Genomic DNA, 21,586 nt, shown 5'->3' on the forward strand with positions numbered 1-21,586 from the left:
AATAAACTTTGGAAATACGGTAATAAAAATGGACTTATTTTCATATTTGGTATTTTTTTATCGTTTCAGAGTCTGACGAAACGACAACATGATCAACAGGAAGCTATATGGGAACTGCTACAGACAGAAATTAATTATATAAAAACTCTCAGGGTCATAACAGATGTAAGTCTAAACCATTCAACTATTTCCAAGTAATCATATTTTTTTTTTAGTAATTAATGAACTTTACAGGAAATCATTTTGATTTATTAAAAAAAATATAATGAGTACAAACATAGACAGAAACTTTGTAGAAAATAAAACCTTTTCTAACTTAGAGTACTGCAGCTCTCAAAAAATCATCAGAGCAAAATAAGTCATAAGTTATGACATCACAGTACTGTGATCTACTATGATGTCATAACTTACATCTAATTTTACACCGACATTTTTTGTACAAAAAACCACAGCATTGTAAATATGTGAATTGTACTTTGGTATTCCGTAATGTGTTTTTATTCATGTTTCAGTTATTTTTATGTGTGATAATCAACTTACAGAGTGAAGGACTATTGTCTGAGGTTAGTATGGTCAGCATGTCATAACAAAGGTGGTAATTGTCTTCAATATATGATGCAGCCACTACCAAATACTTTTACTAACCTCCTCACTTTGAATGGCAAATATATAGTGATAGGAGTGTTCATCCTTCCTTCCTTCCATTTATTACAAAGAGGGATATCCATCAATTTCACAAAAATCGTAAGTGTGGCATGAAAGTCTTGTGAAGTGAAATATTATTATTTAGCTGAGAGCAAAAAATGATGGGATTTCCTATTGCTTCTATTATTAAAAAATACAAAGTACAAAGTCAAATTAGTCATTTAACTATTCACTTTCTGAAATGTATGAAATATCTGGTTGTGGTTATTTTACTAGAACCAATCAATCAATAACTTGCTCTACTGTTAACTGTCATTATGTTTCAGATTGATACTCAACGTCTCTTTAGTAACGTTGGTGATATCGTGTATGTTAACTGTGAATTCTGGGAAACCACATTAGTTCCTGTATTAAAGGATGCTAGAACAAACTGTCACCCGTTAAACCCGGCCATAATGAGAGATGGCTTTAAAAAGGTAAAATTTACAAAAGTTCTATTTTTAATTCCTTATGAAAGGTGAATGTGAACTTGTAATCTGTTGTCAATTCTTTACTTATTGTTGAAATCCATTAAAAAGTTTAGAAGATGTATTTTCTAAATACAGTCTATGCCTTAGGTTAATACTGTGGCTATGCTCATGACAGTCAAATGTAAATGTTTATAGTAGGATTTGTACTGGAGATGTGACATGGACAGACAGACAGACACACACAGTAAATCTAAAATCGTTGAATTGTATTGACAAAATAATTATCTTGTCATAATTTGTTGTTATTTGTTATAATTGTTCATTATAATAAATTTGTTAAATATCTGAACTTTTCTTGCAGTTTCCAGAAACTTTCACCCCATATATAAAATACTGTGTTAAACAGAAATCATCGACAGAATATATGAAGGCCAAATATGCTGATAATGACTTATTTAAAACCTATGTTGTGGTAAGTAATAGTCTGAGTTTATATTGATTGGTACTACTTTCATCTAGAAGCAAATAAAATTATTATGAGAAAGACACTCTGCTTTTTTCAGATAAATCTATTTTCACTCATATATAGGGGGTAAAGTTACAGTCCCAATGCATCTTCTTACCTTTGTTTTATAGTGGGCGGAGTCACAGTCACAATGTAAACGTCTGAAGCTGACCGATTTACTAGTCAAACCAATGCAGAGAATCACCAAGTACTCCCTCCTCCTCCAGGCTATACTAAGGAAAACTGAGGAGGATAAACAGAGGAGGGCCTTATTAGAAATGGTAGGTACTTCCTCCCAAGAGGATATACAGTGGAGGGCCTTATTAGAAATTGTAGGTACTCTCTCCCAGGAGGATATACAGTAGCTGGCCTTAATAGAAATGGTAGTTACTTTCTCCGAAGAGGACAAACATTGGAGGGTCTTATTAGAAATGGTATGTACTCTCTCCCAGGAGGATATACAGTGGATGGCCTTATTAGAAACCCTGCCCCATTATGTATATTTTATTATTTCAGCATTCTCTTGTGAGTAGGAATAGTTACTGCAATAATCAATCTTACATTGAGTTAAAAATTTTCTGAAGCTAGATTAAATTTAATCATCTGAAATTTCTAATGATAAGCATATAGATCACATAAGTACAACAGTAGGCTAGCCATTAATGCTTGGGATACTGGATATAATTATGGCCATTGAATTGAATTAATTAACATAGTATTTAATGAATACTTTAATAAGTTATATGAACTTGACAAAATTATTTTCATCGTAGATTGCTAGTGTGGATAAGTTTGTAACAAGTGTCAATGCAACATTAAAACATCGAGATGATCAGGAGAGATTAGCGTCAATCATTACGAAGATAGAATCATATGATGCTGCTGAAGCTCCCAACGATGAATCTCTCAAGGTAAAGTCTTATAGATTATCAAAAGAGACAGAAAAAACAATAGAAATTTAGACTTTTTGTTGTAGAAATGTTATTTTTTCATGATCAAGAATATGAAATTATTGGCTTTGAATTTCAGTAGTTGTAAAATGTTTGTATCCTGTTAGATATCAGATTCAATTATTTATAAATGGTATGGAACTTTTTGTCAAAAGTTACTTTTTGATCTATTTTTTTTTTCACCAGTAAATGGTTTCGAAAAATGTGCAGTGAGAGTAGATATACTTTTAATTAGATATGATATGAAAATTTACATACAAATATATTTTCTTTCATTTTAGTATATACAGGAATACAATACAAACTTTGATCTCCGAGCTCCAATGCCAGGATGCAGTGGTACGCATTCAAGGTCTTTGATAATGCAGTCAGTACTCAAAATGAAAGACACAGCAACAAGGGTAAATATACATATGTGTTCATTTATGATAACCCATTTGTAAGGTCTTTGATAATGCAGTCAGTACTCAAAATGAAAGACACAGCAACAAGGGTAAATATACATATGTGTTCATTTATGATAACCCATTTGTAAGGTCTTTGATAATGCAGTCAGTACTCAAAATGAAAGACACAGCAACAAGGGTAAATATACATATGTGTTCATTTATGATAACCCATTTGTAAAGTCTTTGATAATGCAGTCAGTACTCAAAATGATAGACACAGCAACAAGGGTAAATATACATATGTGTTCATTTATGATAACCCATTTGTAGTTAAACCTTCATATCCCTGTGTCTGCCTTTCTGTCACTCAAATTAACTTGTAATGTTTGTGACTCCCAATTAATAGATTGATTATAAATTTAGTTATGCTTTATATACCTTTCTTTATGCTGAACTGAATAAATTCACATGAGAAAAGATAATTTCAGTTGATTTACACTCCATGTTTGTCATGTACTAACAATTGGTTTGGTGTGGCACCTTAAAGATTGGCCTCATTGGTGAAATTTGATTATCATATTATTTTTGAACAATAAAAAGTTACCAAAACCTCTATTGGAAGAGATGAAAATATACCAGGGACATAACTCACTCATATTTGACTGATATTTTGAACATTATGTATTCAATTAACAGTTTTGCTTCATAAAACTCCTCATTTCCAATGCCTTTTTAAAGTATCATGTGGATTGGTGTTACCAACTGTGTATTTTCTATATTTCAGATGGATGTTGAATGTCTGCTGTTCACAGATCTTTTACTTATATGTAAACCAAGTAAAAAGATGGAGAAATATAAAATAATAAAACCTCCCATGCGGGTGGACAGACTTATTGTACAGGAGCTCAAAGATAAAGGTATTAAGTTGTTTGTACGAGAAGTATTTATAATTGTATCAATAACGTTAATACTCTACAAAAATCATCTGTGTAGGATTCCTCTTCCTGTAGGTATGTCCATACACCTGTCTGTTTCAGCAGGTTGACAGGAAAATCTCATCTAAGCTATTCAATAAATAATAATCAAGTACTCCTTCGTCTAAGAATCAGGCAAAATGTGTATAAGGTGTGGCACATGAATAATACACAGATTTTATTGCATTATCCAAGTATTTATACCTCATACCCCCAAGAAATTATTGTGAAAGTGTTTGTAAAGTTTGCCTTTCTAAGATATTGAAAGGTCAAATTTAGTTGAAATGCTTTATGGAAAAATGGCGGGAAAATTTTCCCTCACTTTTTCGTTAAAAAAGCAGTCAAAAAATATCTACATCACAGATTAAAATAGCTGTTCACTTGTTTTCTAGATGTATTGAATATATTTAAAGCCAAAAAGACCAAATTGAAAATTATGATGTGCAACCCATTGTTTGATTCTTACACAGAATGGTACTTAAGCTTTAGACATTATGTGAAAAATGATCAATTTGGTTGATACTTACAAAGGGAGATAATCCATCTGAGGCATTGTGAGGAGTAACAAGATGCTATCCTACTCAAATCTATTCTGATGTAACAATACTTTTTAGCATTATCATTAACGAAGACTAAACGCCATATATTTGTCAAAAAAAATGAAACATCTTTATATAGAATAAGATTATTCTGATGTGATGCTTAAGGAAGAGCTGTACTTTTCTCTTAGTTTTGTACACAGATTTTTATTCCCAGACAATTACATTTGCAGTGCATATAATTAAATGCACTAATCTAATGTTGGATAATCACATGTGATGTTTTATGAGTCAGTGAAAGAAATCTTTCAACTATTTATATAGGCCATGTCCACTATTAGGTGGACAATTGTTATTGATCACTGTGTATTGCCTATTTTTTTATGCACATGTATATCTAAAATACTATAGAAATAAAATAAGAGAAACATATAAAATATGATTATAAGAAATGAATGTTTCATGGACATGTAAAAGTGTTGACTGGTCACACATTTTGGACATGCATTGAAAATGTGCTACATTCAACGTTTTTAGATGCCAGTTAAACATAAAAAAATGAAACCTTCAATTCTTAATTAAATGAGAGGTGTTTACTTTTATGCGCTCTCACAAAAATTACAAAACTCAGGATTTTACAGATCATTTTCAAAAATACAATGTAGTAAAAAAATTATTTTATCACAAAGTAGCATCAAGTCTGAAGAATGATTATAATATCGAACTTTTGTACACTTTATTCTTATTTTGATGTTGATGTCTGAACATGCCTTTTGTTTCTTTTTAGGGAGTTTTCTGTTGATCTACCTAAATGAATACCACATTCCTCTCTCGGCATTCACGTTCCATGCAGATCAACGTGCTATAAATATCTGGCTGGAACATATACGTAAAGCTCAAGATGTGTACAGGAATCTTTCTACAGAGGCAAGGAACTCAGATGTGTTTACATATGTGCCAGAAACTGTTGAGGAAGAAGTCATTCGGATTACACCAATGAATTCTCATTCAGAATACCCTCAGGATGTTGTAATATCAAGGACATTACCAAATAGTGAAAACTTGTACATGACTAATGGTAGGGATCGTAGTCCATCAGGGACATTGTCACCTCATGCACTTTCGAAATCTAACTCTGATCAGGATATTAAGTCTCGACATTTTCAAGATAGTGATATGCCAAAAGATGATTCACGACATCACATGAAAGTATCAAACTCACATTCAGTGCCGAGTTTTGTCCATAATTCTGAAGATGAACAATTAAAAGTGCCATCTTCAAATGTCTCTTCAGCAAATAGTGATTCCTCTCTTCCTGATATTGTGGATGATAATCTCAAAGCTAAACTAAACCAAAGACGATTATCGCGGTCCGAAAAAAGATATCACACAGCAGATGCCATTCAAGATTTACATAAAAATGATGATAAAGACAATAGTATTTATAAACGTCTTTCATGGAATAATGGTAGAATTGATCAGAATGAAGAAAGACAAGGAATTCTGAAGCACAAAATACAAAGTTCGGATTCTCTCAGGAGTATACATAGTTCTAGTGGTGTTAGTTCAACAAATTCATTACATTTAAGTCCTGATGGGGACATATGTGAAGAAAATGAACAAGACTTTGATAATGAATCAAATGACATCAGTACGATTTATGAATCTTGTAGCAACGAAGATGAATGTCGTGAAATCAGTGACAGTGATCGCAAAAAATCTAAATCCACAACTGATATTGCAATTCTATTTAAAGAACTGACAACAAGTGAGGTCAAGGATGGTATATCATCTGTCGACTTGCCAACTATTGAACTTACTAAATACTCCACAAACCAAGTGTTAAAAATGAAGCGACAATTATTATTAAGTAATGATGTAGAAGCTAGGTCAGTATATGAAATATTAACATTAATGTGTATGGAATTGGGGATGGTAGAAATCAGTTACAGGATTTAGGTGTTGGAGGAATCATGTGTAGGATTTGGGGTGGGAGGATTCTTAATCTTACATTGACTGTGTTATTTTTCATGTGGTATGAAACAATCACAAAACTTGTCGTTAGTCGTTTACCCATGCACCACAAAGGACATAGTGTGCAATCATGTAGTTGTGTTACTTGCACAAAATATTTTTAAAATGCGATGGTTGTGTTTACTTTGTATGTAACAATTTTAACAATATGTTATTTTCCTCTTTTTCAGTGAGGTGTGATGTTCAAAAATACAGCTGCAATAATTTCTAAATGGCTCAAGAAAGACAACTCTTACAGATCTGCGATATGATTGTTTTTCCTGTTATAAACATGGTTTTTTTTAAATCTGACTGTATGCAATGTTTTCCTTATTTATTAACCAGTTTTGTGTGTATCCTTTATCAAGAAATTTATATCAAGGTTTCCTTATTTATTTGTACATCATCTTTTTTTTTTTCTCAGAAATGGCATATTATTAATACTGTTAATTTTAGTATGCCATTTTAATATCATACTACATGTACAGTCTAACTTACATGTAGGTATTTTTTATCTGTTTTCAGTACATGGAAAACAAAAAGATGGAATCAAGGTTCAAACTATTTATGATTATTTTTAATTAGGCACAGACCATTTTCTCTTCGAGGTTGGCATGGGATTTTATGTTAATTTTTTTTTTTTTTTTTTTTAAATTGTGTGCAAGTACAAAAATAATTTATTTCTGCATCAGCCAGAGTAAAAAAAAAAATTAATTTGAAAATCTACATTGTAAAGTTATGGAGGAAAGATTTAATCAGAATGTTTATCTGTTCCTGGCTGATTAAAAAAAAATTTGGAATCATTTTATTTTTCAAAATGATACCAGCCAATGCCCCATTTCCCCCCCCCCCCTCTTTAAAAAAGATGGTTGGTGCCTAAGTTTTTGAGATCTCAAGATCCTCCGTCACAAAGAAAGTGCTACAAATTATAAGGTGCAAATTCTTTCCTGACTGTATATAGCCTAAATCTTACATGAGTATGCAATAGCAGTCTATACTAAGTGCTGACGTTTTCATATTCTAGCCCAAGTCACAAACATTTAGTTGTTGGCTTCAGCCAAACAGACACAGTGTGTTCTAGAAAGAAACAGATAGTAACTTAAGTCTGTTATTCATCCTTTGAAACATAAGCAACTTTGTAAAGAGATTTCATGACACTTAAACTGTGATTCTGAAATGTCTCAGGAATTGTATTCCGTGTATGTAAACAATTCTTTTTCTGTAAGATGTTAGTTTGGTAAAAAATAAATGAAAACTTTTTATAAATATTCATACATTGTAATAAAATAGCTCAAAGCTTTTATGTGTGAAAAAAAGAGAATTTATAACATTATCTCCATTTTTAAAGTAATGATGCTGAAAAAAAAAAACACCCGTTCACTTTTGGATTTTCCCTGTTCTATTTTTAACTCGTTTCCTGTGTACATTTACTTTTATGACAGCTGTTTTGTGATATTTTGTGGACAACATTCCAATCCCATGCAATATATATTATATATGTGTATGTGTGTTTTTCTACATAACTTAATGTGTTCATCATATAAAATGTTTGCAAGCATTTCTGGTGGTTTAATTTAGTATAGAATAACCGAAGTTTTAAAGTCAAAACAGGAAGGGAAAATATCACAGGGACCCCAGTAGGATAAGATGTGTTGTTTCTGTAGAGATATTCAAATCCAGTGTAGTTCTGTTTATAAGTTTGATGTAATATTATCGTCTGATATTCCCAATACCCTTTAATGTCATTGCAGGAGTCTGAGATAGAAAATATCAAGCTGTTTAAAATGATTGAAAAAAACACTGATAAAAAATACAAATTTTTATTTTCTTGAAAGTTAGAGTTTCAATCTATAATAATTTACATTTTATAGAGAAAATTTTGTTTCATAATTGTGAAAGCATGGATAGGGAATGGTAAGAGGTCATGGACCACATCAATTTTAAGTCTGAAAGTGGTCATTAAAAACTTTTAAAAAAATTTTCATACTAATTTAAATTGATGGTCCTAGAAATCATCAGTTTCTGTGCTAAATGCTGATAGCAGTAATTTCAAAGCTTTAATACCATGTTTCAGCAATAATAAGCTCACTCTAATAGATTCACCACAAGGGAATAATTAAATAAACCCATGACCCTGTCTCTTGTAGAATTAATTTCATAGAAGTTTTTGTAACTTCAGCTGGAAAAATGCAACATAGCAGTATTAATTCAAATATCTGCAGCTTTTTAAGATAATTATTAAACAAGCAGAGATATCCTTCTCCATATAAGTCATAAGCTAGATCAGAAATGCTGGTTTTTTGTCACAATTATCATCAACATATCAAATCGTTTGATGTCTTTCATTATTCTATTTATGGGATATTTTGTATGCAAAATGGAATATTATTCATTCCATATTTTTATTGTGTATTCTAATAAAAGAATTATTTAATTTACCTCCTTACATTAAATACAAAGTGATTTATCTTAAGAAAATAAAAGATTCATTAATACTACATGTAGTTATTTCTTGATTATGGAAGATTAAAGGGTCAGATGTATAGGTTGTAAGTTGGATCAAGGAGTTGAAACAAATAATTGTTTCTCCTACTAAATCCTACCAAAGACGTAGTAATAGTTTCTCCCTTGCTTATGACATGGAAGATCAAGTGAGTCTGAATGGTCAATTGCCTTTCTGTCCGAGTGCAGTTGAAGTTTTGCATATGACATGGAAGGTAACGTGATTGAGTCTGAATAGTTACATGGGTGCAGTTTAAGTGTTAAAAAAGAATGGATGTTGGTGAAACACAACAAATTGCCAGCGTACATGTGTATACTAGTACCTGAAATCTGACACCACCAAAGTCTTCAACATGTTTAAGAGTAATCAAGGGAACAGGTTATAGCGGTAATCAAAAGAATGTAATCCAGGGACAAAGACCAGACATGGAAAACGGACATACACAACAAAGAACATAAAGTAACTAAAATCATACATACAAAGTAACAAAAGCAAATGAGCAACTCGACTCCACTAAAAACTGGGAGCATGGACCAGGCGCACCGGTAGGGTAAGCGTCATCTGCTTTTCTAGAAACACCAACTGAGTTGCTCATAAAAAGACAAGTCCGAGGTAGACAAATGAGGAAAGGAAAACTATGACCCGTTGAATAAATCAGTTTTCATGGTGCAGATGAATACACCATTACGATCCACGAGTTCATGATGACGACCATAAAACTTCAGTATTGATGACTTCAATCTTGTAGCAACATAACCCTATTCCAGAAGCCTATTCGTTAGAGTTCTAGCGTGATACAAAAGTCTGCATAGTTTCGGCAAGCTCTGGCATAACGTATGAGTGATGTGAACGCTCCATACGCAGGTGCCGAAGGGATGTTGCCACAGATGAAAGGAAAGTTGACAATTCTGAATGAAAAGTCATCATGTTTGTCGTAAAGTTTGGTCAATACTTTTCCTTTACCATTGATTTCTAAGTATAGGTCAAGATATGAGGCTGACTTGACAGTGTCTGTAGTATCCTTTATCTCAGGTTCTTTTGGGTAGATGCAATGTATCAAATCCCCGAAATTAGGATTGTTTAAAGATAATAAGTCATCTATATAGCAGAAACTGAGATTGAAGGATCTAGCCAAACGATATTCTTTCTTTCTGATCAGATCGGCTTTAAAGTCAGCCTCACAAGAGTGAAGGAATAGGTCAGCAAGTAAAGGAGCACAATTTATTCCCGTTGGAATGCCGACCGTTTGTTGAAAAACACGTCCACCACACTGGACAAATATGTTGTCAATTAAAAATTCCAGCATTTTGTAAACATCTTCCTCTGTATATTTGGAAGATGATATTGAATTATTTCTTACAAAGTATGAGGAATCTCTACCAAGAACTATATATTTGTATCTAGGTGTACCATCTTTTTTGGAAAAACAACGATGTATAATGTTTTTAAGTCGGGATTTTAACTGAGTATGGGGAATAGAAGTATACAGTGTTGAAAAATCATAGGTTTCAATGCTATTATATTCAGATAATAGTCTTGAACTGATTGTCTCCAAAAGATCTTCCGAATTTTTCAGGATCCACATTGAATTAATACCACTACGGGAGTAACAAGTGTTGTGGTAGGACTGCAGACCCTCTTTGACAGTTGTGAGTATAGAAGTTAAACGTTTTGAAAGAGGTTTGGTGGTACATTTTGCAGATCCAGCTATGAAACGTTGTTTGTATGGATTCTTATGGAGTTTAGGAATCCAGTACATAGACGGTAAATCACAATCATCGTCCTTCATTGGTAGAGAGACCAAAAGAGGATGGCATAGATTTATGGTTTTCCACAATCTCTTCTTTGGACAGAGTGGTAGCAGTATAGATCTTATCACTGTTATCATTTTCTACGTCTACCTCTGATGATAAACATTGGATGTAGAACGTTTTGCAGGCAAAAACAATGTTGTTTTGGGCTTTGTCTGCTGGTACGACAACATATTTGTCATGTATAGTAGACAATGTTTTTGCTACATCGGGGTCTTTGAAAACTGATGTAGCTTTGGCACTCATTGACCTACTTAAAACTTTCATTCGTTTCAAATTTAAAGACCTCACGGCTTTTAACCACTCTGACAGAGAATCAATGTCTTCTTGTTCTCGTTTTATCCATTTTCTTGCATAGTCCTCGACGGCATCCATAAGAACTTTGAAGTTATAATTCCAATTTATGGAGCGTGGTTCACGGTACTTGGGACCTTTAGAAAGGATAATACGCAGAGATTCGTTTTCGATAATGGTTTAAATCTCCCGTAACGGCGTGACCAGAAGGGTCATATTTGAATGGAGAGTTTTCACTTTTCGCAAGAACAGTCAGGTGGTTTAGCCTTGAAGTCCTCAATCTCGAGGTTCTGCAATAGCCTTTTATAGTTGAAAATTTTGAATGCAAAAAAAAATTTAAAGCAGGCCTTTAATTAATAAAGGCCCTGACATGAACATTAAACCACAATCAATTCAGCTTATCATTTTTTCCTGGCTATCAAAATGGTGCCTAATAAATCCGGTCATCAGGTACTATAGATCTGGGGTGCTTCCTTTTGGAAGAGTCAATTTCCACAAATCTGTCATTCAATAAATAAAATTGTAATAACCTAAATAGTACCCACATATATATAGAAATAAAAATAAATGAGAAACCCAGATTCCTCTTAAACTTGGAGTATGGACCAGATGCACCGGTAGGATAAGCGTCCTCTGTTTAAAAACACAACAGAGTTGCTCATAAATTGTACCGTCCGCGTTTTGATACACCATGACAAATTGAACATGAGTGGGGGACATTTGTTAATGTTATATAGTCCCTACATGAGTGGAGAAGGCTCCTAGCATTGGTTATAAATTCATGTATTTAATGGTGGTTACAATTTTTACTGCTCTAGAAGGTCTGGTTCGACAAAGGAAAGAAGTGTCTATAAAGAAGAATTTTTGCTCTAGCAGAACGGATTTAAGAGAACAAGTAGAGAACAGGTAACCAAAGAAAACAATTCTTTTGCAAGTAAAGTCCAAAAATGAGTTTATTTTCGTTTTTTTGTTTAGACACTTCCTAACACTTTAACAGATGTAGGGGGTTCACTGATCTGCATTGTATTATAACTATAATGTACAGAAGGAATTTCTCTAAATTTGGAGTTTAATGTTCTGGCATCAATTCCACAAAAAGTCGTTGGTGTAGATTTGATTGCAAGTAATGACGTCATAAAATAAAATAGCATTGTTACGTCATAACTTACGAGTAATTTTAAACTTACGACATTCAGTAGGGCAACCGGAAGTGCATTTTAGATCAAAAATGTGATTCGTCCTAATGAGTGACTGTCCGCGACGTTTGGACCATTTCGTGTGTATTGGCCGTTCGAAAATGACGTTGAGTATGACACTGATTACTGTGTTACATCCACTTGACGGAAAGCTATGATCTTTTCGCCATGGAAAATGTAGATCTTTTGAAAGTAGTCTTTCTACTTTTCTTGTCTAGATTTGAAAAAAAAAACATAAGATTAATTAATTTTTTTTTCGTGCAAAAAATTACAGACACTTCTCCACATTAAGTGAAATTGACGCCTGATCGATTGGTGTAAACTGTTCAGGTTAGTTTGTATGACATGTTTAAACGTAATAGTCCAGGCAGTCTAGACAAATTTTACCCTTGATCGAAACAAACTGCAACAGAAGGTATTTACGTTCTAATCTACGGTATTATGACCCAAAATAAACACAAAAAGTCTTTTAAAAAAAGTCTACCGAGAGGAAACCTTAAAATAAGCAATTTTCCTCAACCAAATTCGACGACAGTGGATTTATTGATGATATACGGTCAGTGACAGTATAATAACACTTCAGCTCCGCCTACTTTCCTACCCGTGCATGAGCTACTTGAGGCCGAAGTGGATGGCAAACATTAAAATTCGATTACTTAAATTGGAGATGAAGTTAATTTTGTAATAGTTGTTAACAAAATAATTCGATAGAATATTTGTTTAGATAATAAAATTATTTCCCTAGATGTATTTATACAACAATGACACAAAAAAGGAATATCTTTTTAATAGGACTGCTTTTTCCTTTTGGTTGTTGAGTATTTTGAGTTATTGATTTATTTTTAAGCCGTCGTTGGAACTGAGGACAATATTATTATCACAACATGTTAAATATTCAGTAATGTTCAAATTTTTGTCATAGTCATTACTTATGTATATCATATGTTTAATTACAATACAGTATTTTGATTTGGTTTGATTGTTCGGTTTGGTAGAGTGTATAATTCATGACTTCGCCCCTGGGCCGGGATTACCTACTTACGGTCGGCGTATGCAGTACACACGAGTGTTAAGCGAATTCACAAGGGGTCTGTGGATACGGTTTTGTAAAATAAATGTAAACACCCTGCACTGACAGTGTGATATGCATGTAATAAAAGACCCAATGCACTTTATATTCTGCGTACGTTCATAAATCTAAGTGTGTATCAGTCGGTATGCCTCTGTTTTCCGTGGTTCGTTTAACATACTTTCAGTAATCAAAAAACTATTTTTTCTTCTAATAAAAACGGGTCAGATATGTTTCATTCACATTAATGCTGTGGCCAGAAATGTTTGTACATGGCCAGACTGAAATCGACACTAATCGTTTATATCAACTTTAAATAAATTAATAACTATTATAATTTTACATGTATCTAAACTTGGATTGTGATTAATATTTGACACAGAATAATATAATATCAAAATCACACTATCACCTATTTTTTCGCAAATTCCTGAATAGTTTCAATAACAGTTTTCAAAGTCAATCCCTTATTTACTTTTTGATGAGTTTAATACTGTGGTACAAATTATTAGAGTTCTATCCACTTAAACATTATAACATTGACTGTCTTGATTGCAGGAAAAAAGCTTGTGTACACCTTCCCCAATTGCCGAAAAAATCTATACAAGCCTTTTCGTTTGTTGTACATGTATGCTGTTTTCATTTCATTTCCTAGTTCTTCACATTATTAGTCATACTTCTGATAATATATACACGAGATTAAAAAAAAGGGGGACATAGGTCATTAAGGTCTTAATTGATCATAGTTCCATTTCGCGTTAACGTTTTTCAAATTATATTATTTTGGTACTTCTAGTTTGTATAAACCCAATATCTGAAGGTAATATTTATGAAAAATAAAGATTTGATATACAAACAAAAAAAAACTTTTAATTTTAGGTGGAGGGGCGTACACCCGGTACACCCGTCCTTGGATTCGTGCTTGCAGATTGAAACCGTTCTATTGGTAGTGAATCAAGATTTTTTAAAATGTAGCGTAGAATAGATTATTCCGAAACCAAGGAGTTCAATATAAATCCTTGCCGAAACAAAAATAATTATATTTAAAGGAGTAAAAAAGCAGTCTTTGGTGGTCATATATATTATTACCTGGGGATGCATTTTAGATACTATTATGGCATTTCAGAGTCACCAATATTTTGTAAGATTTTGAGTCTCAAACATCGATGTACAATGTAATCAGTCTTTTCAAAATGCGAATTGGGACTTAAATAGCTAAACATGTTACAATCTTGTCAGTGTGAAATTTAAGGGTGATTGTTTTTTTTCTGACTTGTACATATTAATATTATTTGCGTGTACACATTTGAATGATGGTGTATTGTATACCTATATACATAAAGGTGTGGCTTAGCACTCAAACCTCGATTGGCACAGCGAAAAGAGCATACACACGGCGTGCGGTTCAAACAAAAAATATTGGCCCGGTACCAACCGTTCCTGCTGCTGCGTTCCTGCTTATTCCACTACAAATACTTGATGCTACTTCAACCGCTAATCATTTGCATACCTACATGTACCTATATCTCAATTGCATGAAGATTTATTGGTGTCTTCGGGAATATGCACCAACTCTTCAAACAATGGAACTGGATTGTTTGCATATTGAACTTACCCTGTATTGCATGGTACTTAAAATACTATGCATAGTTTCAAAGCAGTTATCTGATTTGCACAATACCTAGCTACTTCGCCTGGCGGGGTATACAAACCCAAGATCAGAAAAAAAACAATATTTCAAAAAATATTTATAAAACACTTGATATATGAACACAAAAAAATAAATAATCGAGAATGGCCCTTTTTATGTTTTTATGGATGATATAAACAGCGCACAATCCGATTATATCTACATATCCGTAAATACAGTACATGTTTACAGACAATTTCGTTCAGTTTTCACGCAGTACATATAAATTTGAAATATTGTATAGGATTCAAAATGTAATTCCCAGTAAGCGGGGTCTAGGTTAATAATGATGTGGGGGGATGCATTTATTTTTTTTTCCTCATTTAAATAAATCTTCAAACTTAGATTATTAAACCATGTCACATATGTTACATAATTTTGTTATTACACGTATACACATGTAGGTACTGTTAATGTTTATTTAATTCTGTTTATCCCCTTTATAATTGAGAATTTAATCTATTTAAAGCAAAATGATGGGTATTTGGCAAGAATCGTCTTTTAAAATAAAACAAGCTGTCAATACCATATGTTTTTTTAGACTTGACATGTATACATTTTTGGGTCTGTAATGAGCGCGCCTTACGGAGATCTAGATTAGTAAATAATAGCAGAGCCAGCTTTCGTGAAATCTTACCGAAGAACTCGGCAAATATGTCCTACTACATGTAACAGCCAAGCGGCTGTATTAATTTCCTGGCTCATTCTCATACAAATGTACCCTATGTGGGTCTGAGAGTTCTAAACACTCTAAAGTAAGTCAACGTACCGATAAGTGAAACAAATCTGGATCGGACCCCCCCCCCTTTTTAATGTAATATGACCCTCCCCCTGATTTTGCAATGCTTTAAATAAATGAGGTCATTTACTTATGACTGGTTTATTCGGTATACAGTATATTATAACAACTCTTAGAGAAAAGTAGATCGATATTCTTACTAATAAGTGTGTGATACTTTTATTCTTTTAGTGGTTTCCATGTAACAAGGTTTTTTGTTCAGCATGCTCGCCAAGGGAACGCTCTTCTAACACTTTAAAATGTATTTTATAGTGCGTGAAACATGTGAGTGTTTAGAATAAACAAAGCCGATGTAATTAAACGCGAATTGAATTAACTTAAAAATTGAGAGTTCAATAAATATCTTGCATTTATCGCGGAAGCGACTCGATTTGTGTGGTAGCACGTGCCACTTCTTTTATCTTTGCACGGTGTCGGCTAGCAACTTCCATTATCTGCAAACGCATTTCGCAGTTTGCAATCTTTTATTTGATGACTTTATAAAAAAAAACTGTATCAAAACAAGTATACAATATTATAGAATACGGACATGGTAAATGGGTGTTTACTGGAGCTTTTAATTCTACAGAAATTTTTTTTTTTTGGAATTAGGTAAATATAACTTTTATGGATATATACAATGTACATGTATTTCGGTCAGTTTAGAATGCAAGTTAACTGTAAACAGAGTTCAGCACATCTTGTCGCTGGCAAGTTTTTCTTTCTACAATTACCCGACAAATTGATTACATGTATTCAATAAGATCTGTTACAGTATAATATTTTTTTTCAATCAAACGAAGGCATACTGATTTCACAAAATATGAATAAAATTTTATTATAACAACAAAATGTTTACTTTAATATATATATTTTTTAAATAAATGTAAATAATATTAAAAATCAAAATGAAAAAAATAATTTTGATATATATGTATTTTTTTTTAAATACACATTATCTGTTGCCGCACCTGCTTGCATCGATAGAAATCAATTGTAAACGACCGTTTGTGCAACTTATACCCCCACTTAACAAGTGGACACATCGTCCGTCCGCCTGTCATTTCGGCAGGCAAAATATCGTCGGCTCCCAATATGACTTGAATGATTTTAAATTTGGTGTTAGGCTTTACCTACAACGGGCATACGTTGTAAGTGATTTTGGATTATCTCCGATATCCTGTTCTGTGAGCCTTTTTCACTTTTCACCTTTTTAAATTTTCACTTCAAGGGCTCACAATTGATGGATTGGTTTTAAATTTGGTGGGTGTCTTTATATAGTGGCGCATACATACGACTTTTGGGGTGATGTCTGATATTAATTTCCTGTACAAGTGGCAATATACCTAGCGCGACAACGCATGTAATCTGCATGTTCGAAATGTAATTTAGATTCGACCATCAAATGATATATTTATTTATAAATATTTATTATTTCGTTCACATGCAAATACGTCACATTTTGTTGCGACCACTGTCTTTAGAATGAACGTTTTTTCGTGTTTTTTATTATTGCGACTGAAGTTCTGAAATAATACATTATTCCTTATAGCCAGACTATTACGTTTTTGTTGAGCATTTTCGTAAAGATGGTTTAATATTTTTTTTACAATCGAATGTTTAAAAATGAGAAGCTGAAATACAATTGCTTATTAACAAATACCCGTTATAATGTACTTTTTACTTATCACTTTTTATTTACTTTCAGTAATCAATTAATATTATCATATATGATAAAAATCTTTTATTTTTATTGTATGCTAATTTGTTACTCACGTTAGCCTATTCACGTTCAAATTTTACAAATTACCGCGTCTTTAAAGCATTTACTCCGGGCACTAGCATTTTCTCTTTACGAAAGGCGCCACCTACACTCGTGAAAAATTTAGGTTTCAAAAGAAATTAATGACACATTTTAAACAAAATTAGTGAAAATTTAACTGGAACATCACCGAATTTAACCGAGAACAAAGTCGAATTTAATTAGGAACAAGTTCGAATTTAAATGGGAACAACCTCGAATTTAAATACGCTGTGTATCCTAATTTTATCGTACACACCGAATTTTATCGGGAATATCCGAATTTTAAATCGATACCCTAATTTAATTTTTTTACTGTAATTTTAACGGAACAAGTCCGAATTTAACTCGGAACATCGATTTTAATATGTAAATCCTAAAAATTAGGTATTTCTCTTTTAAATTCGGTAAAACGTGAAGAAATTTGGCATTTTTAATTATTAATGATCGATATCATCTATATATATTATTCCGCCCAAACAGGAGGTGCCACACAGGGAACACATTATATAATTCGTATAGGGAACAACATTTCCCGTTTATGAAAATATTTTTTTATTGCAGTATAAACACAATATTGATTTCATATAAAAGGAATAAATGGATTCAGCAAGAAACGAGTTACCCCATTTCTTCCCCCCATCCTTATATTCTTTTATGCGAAGTCAAGACGCTATTATTGTCTATATAAAAAGTTTGCAAACGTAAACAATACCAACTTAAAAAAAAATCAAAATGATAGTAGTGCCAGGAAATAAAAAAAATTAAAATTAAAAACTAACACAAAATTTTTATATATTCATTATAACTATAAGTGTGTTACATATCATGGGCAGTATAATATGTGTAATAGTCATTAAGAAAAAATAGGGATTTTGAAATGCTTATTTTGAGTTTCCCGCAACTTGATTTTTTTAGATTTTTTTCTGTGTATTCATAGGGGAAAATGTTATGTGTTTGAATCAAAATATGTTCTGTTGCAATTTGTTTAATTATAAGATATTCATTTTGAATTTTGAACATAAATATTAACTAAAGGTGAAAACGAAACAGGACAAGCGGAGGAGAGAAATCCCTTACTTAGGACAGGCACAAAAAATGCTGCGGAGTTATTGTACTTTGACGTGATTACAACCTTCCCGCTTTAAAATATGGCCACCGTGGGAAAATATTGCCCAGTTAAACACACATAAAAATCTGTTCATAATGGTCTCGTGTTTCAATGGAAATAAAGAAACTGAATATAAATTACACAAACGTAAAAAGTAAGAACTACTAGCAGTTAATTGACATGCCAGTTTCAGACCAGTTTAAACCTACAAAAAGTTATGTCCCCATCGTATGTAAAATCACCCCTAATTCTACCTATGCGGGGTTGAGATTCACGGTACATCCATCATAAGTCAGACAAACAATAAGGATACAATATTTGCAGCCCAAGCATAAAGACAATAAAAGCAGTACATAAATTGATAGCAATAATAAACGAAGTGTAGTAAAACAAGAAAAAAATAATGCAATGAAAAACAGGCTTGAAAGAATGATTGATTGATTGTTGGGGTTTAACACCCAAGCAGCAATATGTCAGCTATATTCAGGCGATGAACATGAAAGGGATGATAAATGAACATGAAATGATAATGGTGAACTGACAAAAAAAGGGATGGGACACAAGGATAACAGGGTCGACAAATTTTGATTGCCACAAGATAAAAGGGAGGGATGGGTAGGGTCGGGCAATTAAGCCTCCTGTGGCGGAGCGCAAAAGGTTCCTACTCCTATCGAATACCACAGCAGGGTTTTTTTAACGTGCAAGGACTAGGCATCTTTCCCAACAAGGTGCACCACTACGATTTGCGGTCAGGTTTTTCCGTATTATAGCCTGACAACCCCAGCATGTAACATGCCAGGGTACCCCATTCCACCTCCTGGGGCACACAACCCAGCTGCTCTGTGGGCTGAGCATGCCCCTGGCTAGGTTTCTGAGCACTATTTAGTCGCCTTTTACGACAAGCTTAGCACTGCTGTAGGCCTATTCTTTTGACACCCGGACCTGCACAGAGCGGCTTGGAAGAAAGCAAACGCTAAGAATATCGACAGACTCTGCAAGAGCACTTTTCAGAAAAACACAAATTTGAGTGAGTAGATATGAAATTCTTAATTAAGCGTCCGAGAGTTGGTCAACTCCTTGCCTTGTTAGGAGATTCTTGTGGTCCCGTATCCAAAACATCAGTTACTAAACCTGGTTTTCCTCGGACGTGGAATTTTAGCTATGCCCTAAAAACCTGAAGTTATAGAAATAATTTTACAATTAACCAAATCATGTTGAAAATTTTGACCAGAATTATTGAATATTTTTAAAGTCTTTAATCCTATCATGGTTTTCAATCTACGTAATTTTAGTGATGATACATGTAGTTAAGATTTTTCGAGCAGAGCATTGAATTACTAGTTAAAGTCATCATATATAAACCTGAGTGCACATATTTTTTAAAATTTTGTTTGCGTTGTGTTCTGTGCAGAGATGTCATACTGGCTAGGAGACATTAGCTGACATTAGACGATATAAATGTAATGAGTGATAAATTGTTAAATTTAATTCCTGCAAATCAAATTATGCGGTATGTACAGTACATGTATATGTTAAACTGATACATGCACGTCATACCTATAGCTAGTCAATTCTAAAATACATTCCACGTATCAAGGTTTATATAGATTACAAATCGAACACACCCAAATCAGGCATGCTTTACTTGTCTTTCCAAGACGTGGTTCATTGATGGTAATTCATTCTTAACTAACCCTCCAAGAGGAGAGGACGGAAAACCCTCCCTCAGCCTCTTTTTGAACTTATTTGCTGCTCTGTCTTTGTTCGTTCAGCTTAAAATCTATAGTAACAACATATTTTACTTTTGTTTCATTTTGATTATTTTAAGTTCTTCGTTGTGTGTGTCCGTTTTTACAGGTCTTCATCCATGCATTACATTCTTTGATTTCCGTTTGGTTCCCTTGACTGCTCTTTCATGTATATTCAAATATAAATGGGAAAGATGGTTGATGAACATGCACCAATTGCAGTGAAAATTATTTTGATGGCGCAATTTACCATTTTACTGTTATGGATCGCCCAGCAGGTCGATTAACTATACTGTTGTTAGCCCTCAGTAATACATTTAAAGCTTCATCATTTTAACGATTGACATGGTGGTTAAATGTTGGTTGACTTAAGGAGGTAGGCCTAGGGTAAGGGATGCAAGTCTTATTAAATGATTGAAACGTTTGTATTCTGCATTTTACATTAATATCATGTAAGCATCAAAGTAACTTACTGTAACAGACTGATTTCATCCCTTTCACTGATTTCAAGAGTTATGTACCTCTGTGGTTTTACTAAAAGCCGACAACCGACGAAATGTGGACCGTTGGAATATTGGAAATCGCCGGTGCAAACTCCGGTCGCCAAGAAAAAAAAATAGAAAAAAATATATTGCAACATCATTTTTAATGAAATTTATGTCCTGAAAGATCCTTATTGTTTCATGCTAATCCAAAAACAATGCATTTTATTACTACTATAATGCATAATTGTTGACTTAGATCAGCGTTACGACTTATGTTTTGCTGAGGTAAATATTGGTACTCAGTCAAGCGCTCGGGTAATCTGGATGGAAGTGAATTAAAGCGAACAGGTATCGAAATTAAGCTGAGCAAATTAAAGTAAATAGGTAACTTTCGAGGACACGAACTAAAATGATGTAAAGTTTTTAGGTGGAAAAATTTGAATGATGTCCAAACTTGGGCAAAAATGAAACGAACTAAGATCGATGACTTTTTCATACGTAACAATTGGACAAAAGAATCAAATTCTGAACACTTACAAGGTAAGATTTTTTTCTTTTTTAAACTCAAGGAAGGCTAGTACAGTGTCATGTTTATAAATGATGCTTGGCCAAGCT

The 21,586-nt window shown here is 33.1% G+C and overlaps 1 protein-coding gene across 10 annotated transcripts in view; it reads left to right on the plus strand.

Annotated features, from left to right (window-relative positions):
- LOC148601337 (pleckstrin homology domain-containing family G member 5-like) overlaps positions 1 to 8,983 on the plus strand; it is a 117,940-nt gene extending 108,957 nt beyond the window's left edge. For all 10 annotated transcript variants that reach the window (XM_088555335.1, XM_088555336.1, XM_088555340.1 and 7 more), the window contains 10 exons: positions 70 to 165; positions 513 to 563; positions 972 to 1,121; positions 1,477 to 1,587; positions 1,752 to 1,901; positions 2,394 to 2,531; positions 2,852 to 2,971; positions 3,744 to 3,876; positions 5,260 to 6,361; positions 6,677 to 8,983. In XM_088555335.1, the coding sequence (XP_088411461.1) occupies positions 70 to 165; positions 513 to 563; positions 972 to 1,121; positions 1,477 to 1,587; positions 1,752 to 1,901; positions 2,394 to 2,531; positions 2,852 to 2,971; positions 3,744 to 3,876; positions 5,260 to 6,361; positions 6,677 to 6,686 (2,061 nt within the window). In that variant the 3' untranslated portion in view covers positions 6,687 to 8,983. The remainder of the gene's footprint in view (positions 1 to 69; positions 166 to 512; positions 564 to 971; positions 1,122 to 1,476; positions 1,588 to 1,751; positions 1,902 to 2,393; positions 2,532 to 2,851; positions 2,972 to 3,743; positions 3,877 to 5,259; positions 6,362 to 6,676) is intronic.
- The last annotated feature ends 12,603 nt before the right edge of the window (positions 8,984 to 21,586 follow it).

Source organism: Perna viridis, chromosome 12 (assembly GCF_037379345.1).
Source record: "Perna viridis isolate PV_CMFRI_1.1 ecotype Kerala chromosome 12, ASM3737934v1, whole genome shotgun sequence".
Taxonomy (NCBI): domain Eukaryota; kingdom Metazoa; phylum Mollusca; class Bivalvia; order Mytilida; family Mytilidae; genus Perna; species Perna viridis.